General features: G+C 47.9%; 1 protein-coding gene across 1 annotated transcript in view; it reads right to left on the reverse strand.

Moving 5' to 3' along the window:
• Positions 1-1,133, reverse strand: part of ADRA2C (adrenoceptor alpha 2C) — a gene marked incomplete at both ends in the record, with an annotated part of 6,846 nt that extends 5,713 nt beyond the window's left edge. The window contains one exon of the mRNA XM_015414067.1: positions 1,112-1,133. Coding sequence (XP_015269553.1) covers positions 1,112-1,133 — 22 coding nt within the window. The remainder of the gene's footprint in view (positions 1-1,111) is intronic.
• Between the last annotated feature and the right edge of the window lie 6,620 nt (positions 1,134-7,753).

Here is a 7,753-nt window from a genome sequence, read left to right on the forward strand (position 1 = left end):
CCCCCACCCCCCCCCCCCAAGGCTTTAGTGTAGTTGATTTATAGCCCTCCCTCCCCTGCAAGCAGGCTCAGGGCAGGTAGCAGCAATAACAATAAAAACACTTAAAAGAATATATATCAACAATTGAAACAGTATCAGATGGCAGCCGAACCATTAGGACAAGTTAATACAAGTGGGTTTTGCATCAGGTGCAACAGTAGATGTTACAGTAATACAGAGAAACAAAGCGAGTGGGCAGGAAGAGAGGGAGCCAGCCTAGATTGTCACTGCTGCCTCAACCACAGTCCTGGTGTTACAGGCTACAGTGCTCCCCCCCCCCAGAGTGCTAGGTAACATCATGAAACTGCTTAGGCTTAAACTGTGCAGTTTCATCCTCTCCACTCTGCCTTCTTTCTCTGGGACTTTGGGACACTTACTTGCCGCACACAGGAGCCCCCCTCCACTGCCTTACCTTATTTTTTTTCCCTTGGGATCTTTGGAAGTTCTGCCTAAAGCCCTTCTTTCAACCTGTGAATCATCCAGACAAACAACGTAGTGGAAGTTAAGCTGATTTTGGAGGTTGCAGCTTCAAAGAAGAAGAAATTGAGGGGATAGGAATATTTCTGTCTTTAGCTATGTATGCTGGGGGGGGGGGGACAGAGGCCTGTTGCTGAAATGCTGGAGGTTAAGGTGATTTTGGTATCCTGAGACTTGCAGCTTTAGAGAAGAAGAAATGGAAGAGATGAAAACATTTTTTTTTGTCTCTGTGCATATGTATGTGGGGGGGAGGATAAAGTTGGTTCATCAAATACAGAAAGTGAGGCAATTCTGCTGTTCTGGATGCTACTTCAACCAAACAAATTTCCACATGTTTTCAGGTCAGGTTATCTGAGAAGCCAGTATTTACTGTGGGTTTACTCAGGGGTCATTTCGTAGAAAAAGAGCTGCAGGAGCTCATTAGCATAAGATACGCTAATGAGCGACTAGGCTATTAGCATAATAGCTCATTAGCTTATGCCACGCCCCCTGACCTCACCAGAAGTGATGTCAGATGGGGAAGCGAAAAGGGGAGGGGAGGCATCTCCAAAAGTCTCCCCTTCCCTTCCCCAGCTAGCCTGCGGGGGGGGGGGGGGGGGAGGGGGGAGAGGAGAAGAAGAAGAGATTGGATTTATACCCTGCCCTTCACTACCCAAAGGTGTCTCAGAGCGGCTTACAAACTCCTTTCCCTTCCCCTCCCCACAACAAACACCCTGTGAAGAAGGTGGGGCGGGGAGAGTTCTTGACAGAAACTGCTCTTTTTCAAGAACAGCTCTTATCAGAACTATGGCTTGCCCAAAGTCATCCAGCCAGGTGCAAGTGGAGGAGTGGGGAATCAAACCCGGTTCTCCCAGATTAGAGTCCACACACTTAACCACTACACCAAACTGGCTCTCTAAAGTTTAAACCCCTTCTCACTAGAGTTGGGCTGCAGAAGGAGAAAAGGAAAGAGAGAGAGAGTAGAGAGAAGGAAAGAAAGAAAGAAAGAAAGAAGGGAAAAAAGGAAGGAAGGAAAGGGGATAAAAAGAGAAGGAAAGAGGAAAAGAAAGAGAAGGAAAGAAAAAAGGGAAAGAAAGAAAGAGAAGGGAAAGGAAAGGAGGAAAAGAGAAAGGGAGAAAGGAAGAAAAAGGAAAGAAAGAAAAGGAAAGGAGGGAAAGAAAGAGGGCAAAGAGATGGGGAGAGGGAGGAAAACTCTCCCCCCACCCCCACGGATTCCTCACTTACCATGATCAAGACCTTCCCCAGGCCGCAGTGTTCCGGCGCGGGCCCCGGGAGGCCAGCGATGGGCCTCCTCAGGCCTCCCACGGGCCACAGCACTCCGGCGCAGGCCCTGGGAGTCTGGCGATGGGCCTCCTTGGGCCTCCCACAAGCCACGGCACTCCAACACGGGCCCCGGGAGGCCAACGACAGGCCTCTGTAGGTCTCCCCCAGGCTGCTGCACTTTGGTGCCGGGAGCTGGGGGTGGGGCTTGCCGCCGCCGCCATTTGTGCCAGCTCCTGGGCTGCCGGAACGGTGCTCCGGTGAACTCCGGCCCCAAATGACCCCTGGATTTACTGTGGATTCTGAGATGCATTCAGAGATCACATTGAGTTTCCAGGATTCCCACCTAGACACAAAGCACAACCATGTGACCTTGGGCCGCTGACACACTCAGCCTAAGCTGTGAGGAGAGAGGGGGAAGAAGTATTCCCTTTCATACACAAATGAAATATTTACTCAAATTGTCTCAGTGAAGGAATTCATGACATTTTTCCTCTCATAGACTGGGGTTCAGACTATTAAGAGTGAAAAATTATATTTTTAAACATGATTAACTATTGATGGCATATGGCTGTATGATGCAGGCTTTGGGTTCTCTGTGTCATGCCTGCCATGCAGCATGACCCCGAGGACCCTGACCAAGGGGATTCTGCACCTTCAACTTCTGATGTTGAGTTCCCTGCACCCCTTGAATTGCCGGACCTAAGTCCTGAGGAGGATGAGCACCAGTCAACAGGAGCGTTTGTACCTGGAGCCGCACCGGCAGAGCCGAGCACAAGCACCACGCCTCCTGATTCCCCTCCCCCTTTGGCTCATTTGCGAGAGCAAAGGTGATGGGACATGGCAACCTGGCGAAAGGAGGCGCGCATGTGAGGTCAACGTCCTCTAAGCCCAGAGTACTGACTGGAGCCAGGACCCTGTTAGCGGCCAGTAATTGGCTAACAAGTGGAACGGGCTCTTTAGGCGGTTCTCTCAGATCCACAACTCATGCTGGCAACTAGTCTCTTGGATGACTCGCTGCACCCCGGATCCTGCATTCCTGTCTCCTGGTTTTCCTACTGATTTCCGGGCTCCTGACTCCGGTTTGCGTGATATTGTTTCTCTCCAGCTCCCTGACTACGGACTGTGTACCCTGACTTCTGACGAACGGCTTTCGGCTTCTGAACTCTTTAATACAACCTCTGTTAACCCTAGGCTACGTTTTGACTTGGTGTTTTGGACTTTGCTCACTTTACTCTGTCTTCTCTGATACCTTGACCTCGGACTGTGTTTCAGATTCCCGTGCCTGGCCTGGCCCGCCAGCACAATTGTGACACTCTGTTAGAATACTCAGCCTCAGGCTCTTCACTCCAGTTCAGTAAGTCAGGCAAAGGTTCTTTTATTAACAATGAAAAGGTAAGGCAACCTTGATTAACAATAATCAGAGGAGCAAAGGAAAATTCGATGTCCTTCAAGGATTGCCAAAATGCAAATAATGATCAAAATCAGCTGAAACTTACTCAAACTCAAAAAGGTAGGAGCAATCCTGCCCAAATGAGGCGCACTCCCCCCCTGCCTTTTGGCTTTTTATCCTTGGATGGACCTGTTAAGACGCTGCCCCTCCCTCTATCTATTAGAATTCCTTGGCTTTAAAAATAGAGTCAATCCTCTCTCTTTTATCGTTAATTTTAAAGATGACACCTTCGGGGATCGCCCACCGGTACTGAATTCCACTGGTTTGAAGAAAAGAGATTAAGTCCTTATAGCTTTTCCTTTTTTGACGAATTTCAAAAGGAATGTCTTTTAAAGTCTTAATGATTGTATTCCCCAGTTTCAGTGGAGTTGCTGAGGTTGCCTTTAATATAGCATCTCTGGTCTGTCTTCTTGCAAATTTGACCACAATCTCTCCAGGCAGGCTATTTTTTTAAATATAATTGGAGTAAGCCCGATAGGCAGTCTCCATATCTTTTACTATTTCATCCACTGACAAGCCTGTTACTGGAGCAATAATCTCACCCAGAGTTTTCTTCAAATCGTTTTCAGTTTCAGGATCTCCCTGGAACCTGAGAATCATGTTGGCCTTTTCCATTTGCAGCTGTAACAAACTGTTTTCTTGGAAGTTTTGTTTTGTTTCCACATCTCCCATTCTTTTCTTCATTTTCTTGTTTGTGGTGTCCATCTCTGTAATTTTCTCAGTCACATGCTCCACTTTCTTCTTCGTTTCTGCCAGCTGGCGCTGCTGTAGAGCAAAGTTTTGGTTTAATGAGGTCAGTTGCTGGTTAATACCATCGAGTTGTTCCATCATCGGCTTGAGCATATCCGCTAACATCTTCATGACGTCTGCTCCCTCTTCCGTTTTTGGGCTCTGACTGCCCAGTGCTTTCACTTTTAACTTTCCTCGGGAAGCCGCCATTTTACAGTTTTGTTTACAATTTCAAACTGTTTCGCAAGGGCTCGAAAAACTCGTCGCCTCAATATCGGCACTCACGTAAGTCTCTCAGAATAAACTCGCTGTTTACTTCCTCCCTTCTCCCTTCGATACGTTTATCTGTCCATGCACTTAAGAGGCATCCCTCTTTGCGACCCGCTTTTCCCACGAGGGGGGGAATTCATTTTTTAAAAAAAACTTCGTTTACTTTGAACTCACGTTCATTGTTGGTCATATCTCTGACCTTGCTCACATCGTTCGTTATTCCGCTCGAACTCCCGCGCTTGTCCCGGTCGAATTAGCTTGTGCCCAAAGGCCACACAATGGCAGGACCATCAGGGCGGAGGGAAGCCTCGATTCTCTGGCATCGAGCCATCGAAGAGGCTAACCCTCAAAAGCCCTCTGACCTGGAGCCTATCACAAAGGCTCCGTGGGGATGCCACTTGAGGTAGCACCCCTCCATGCCGCTGGTGTGCTAATCGCTCCCCTGAGGTCCGGGGAGAGCGACCACCATCGCCAATCCACAAACCGGAAGTCAATTATAATAATTCTTATAGCAAATTAATACCAAATGTTACAGTGCTGCAAAGCAGTCTCTGAGACCAAGTGGGAAATGTTGCTTCATACTGCTGGTGGTCAATGGAAAGCCAGCATCCCCACTGTCCAAGTCCAGCTCCCGGGTCCGGCCACCTCCTGAAGTTGTGCTGGTAGCTGCCACCACTGCATCTCGCTGGCTTGTTGAACAGCCTTAGCCCACAAGGCACCTGCAGTCTGGATTGTTCCTCCTCAGTCCCCCTTGCCCTGCCCAGAAGTTGCATCTCAGATCCTGTTCTTTATAAATTAACCTCTTCCCCCTTTTCTAGACAAACCACTCCTTCTTTTACTCTTTGTACCTTGTTTAGCTCCACTCCTAGATCTGCCCTGCTGTTTCTTCCAGTCTATTTCCCTTTTATTCTCAGCCAGCTGCTCTAGCTTGATAATTTTTTAAAATCTTGCTTCTTCTTTTTTTGCCCACTTCAGCTCTTTCCTCACCCCAGCCATCACCCTTCTGATCTGCACATTACAAAGTCCTCAAGTTTGAGGGAGAACAATACAAGGATTTTGCATTCCATGCAGTGTTCCCTCTAAGCTGAGTTAGTGTGAGTTAGCTCACAGTTTTTTAGCCTCCGGCTCACACGTTTTTGTCTCAGCTCAGGAAGGATGGCTCCAGAGCAAACTAATTTATGCAGCAGCCAAATTGCTCGCTCACAACTTTAGTGCCAATAGCTCACAAAGTAGAATTTTTGCTCACAAGACTCCACAACTTAGAGGGAGCATTGATTCCATGTCTGATGGGAGGTTTGTACCTCCCCAGAGGCCCATGGCATGGCTATTGAGTCTCTGTAAAAAAAAACCCCACAAAAACAGGTTGCTTACATGGCTCCATGTAAGTTTCACAAAGGAACCCATAGTGGTTCCACTGGGAGGTTTGAGGATTTGAAAACAGCAAGGCAGGGTGGCTTGTGGTTGCAAGCAAAAGGGCTGGTGTTCATCTGGGAAGCATAATAATAATAATAATAATAATAATAATAATAATATACTTTATTGTCATTGTACACAGTACAACGAAATTAAAAGTGCAATCATTTCAGTGATCTACAGCCATACACATATACACTCACACAACCATTCACAAAACTCCCACTGCAGATTCCATGCAAAGCCCTCATGTTATTCCCAAACAAAAACATGGACTTTGTAATAAGAACATCAGAAGAGCCCTGCTGGATCAGACCTTTGGTCCCTCTAGTCCAGCATTCTGTCTCACACAGTGGCCAACCAGTTCCTCTGGAGGGCCAACAAACAGAGCATAGAGACTGAGGCCTTCCCCTGATGCTGCCTCCTGGCTCTAGGATTCAAAGGTTTAGTGGAGGTTCCCTTCAGTCACCATGGCTAGTAGCCATAGAAGAAGAGGAGGAGGAGGAGTGTGACGGACTCCAAGCTTGAGATCAGCCTGCAAGAAAAGACACCTGCAGTCACGTGACTAGCAGTGGTGATGTAATGCTGGTGCAGAACTCAAGGGAGAGTTCTAAATGAAAAAAACAAGCAAACAAACTCTTGACAGTTGGGGAGTTTGGCAGTTGAGACTGTCAGTTGGTGTGTAGTCAGTTGGTACTATGCCAGGGGACTGACAAGTCTTGTTGAACATCTGTCTGACAAAGTTAAGCATCTGCTTCCGGTGGGTGGATCGGCGATGGAGGTCGCTCTTCTCGATGTCTGAGGAGGTGACTAGCACACCCTCGGCTTGAAGGGGTGCCACCTCAAGTGGCACCCCCACAGAGCCCTTGTGAAGGGTTCCAGGCCAGGGGGCTCTTGAGGGTTAGCCTCTTTGATGGCTGGATGCCGGAGAATAGAAGCTTCCCTCCGCCCCGATGGTCCAGCCGGCTGGGTGACCTTAGGGTACAAGCCAATCTAACTGGGACAAGCGCAGGAGATCGAGCGAAATAGCATATGAAGAGAGTGGGGTCAAGTTATGACCAACAATGAACGTGAGTTCGACATAAACAGATTATTTTACTAAAACGGAGTAACACCCCCCCCGTGGGAAAAACGGTGCGTAAGGAGGGACGCCTCCTAAACGCGTTAATGGACTAACGTAGCAAAGGGGGAAGGGGGGAAGCAAACAGCGAATTCTTTTCTGAGAGACTTACTTGAGTACCAATAGTGGAACGACGAGTCTTTCTGGTCCTGGCATAGCGGTTTGGAAGTGTAAACAAAGTGAAATATGGCGGCTTCAAAACCGAAACCAGGCAGTCAGAGCCCAAGACCAGAAGAGGGAGCAGACGTCATGAAGTTGCTAGCAGATATGCTGAAGCCAGTAATGGAGCAACTCGGTGGTATTAACCAGCAGTTGGCCACACTGAACCAAAACTTCGCTCTGCAGCAGCGCCAGCTGGCAGAAACAGAGAAGAAAGTGGAGCATGCAACTGTAAAAATTACAGAGATGGATATCACAAATAAGACGATTAAGAAAAGAGTGACGGATGTGGAAACAGTACAAAAACTTCAGGAAACTCGTGTGTTACAGCTTCAAATGGAAAAAGCTAACATGACTCAGATTTCAGGGGATGCCTGAAAAGGAAAAAGAAGATCTAAAGACTCTGGGAGAGATTATCGCTCCAGTAACAGGTATATCAGTGGATGAAATAGTAAAAGACATGGAGGCTGCCTATCGGGCATACATATTAGGAGAAATAACTTGCCTGGAGAGATTGTGGTGAGATTTGCAAGAAGACAGACCAGAGATGCGGTATTAAAGGCAACTTCGGCAAATCCACTGAAAATTGGGAACACAATCATAAAGACCTTAAAGGATATCCCATTTGAAATCTGTCAAAAGAGGAAAGGCTACAAGGAACTTATCTCATTTCTTCAAACCAATGGAATTCAGTACAGGTGGGCGATTCCAGCACTAGGACCAGAGCTTTCTCGGTGGCGGCTCCCTACTGGTGGAATGAGCTCCCGGAGGAGATCAGGGCCCTGCGGGACCTCTTGCAGTTCCGCAGGGCCTGCAAGACGGAGCTCTTCCAC

The sequence above is a fragment of the Gekko japonicus genome, unplaced genomic scaffold (genome assembly GCF_001447785.1).
Source record: "Gekko japonicus isolate JY-2015 unplaced genomic scaffold, Gekko_japonicus_V1.1 scaffold3289, whole genome shotgun sequence".
NCBI lineage: Eukaryota > Metazoa > Chordata > Lepidosauria > Squamata > Gekkonidae > Gekko > Gekko japonicus.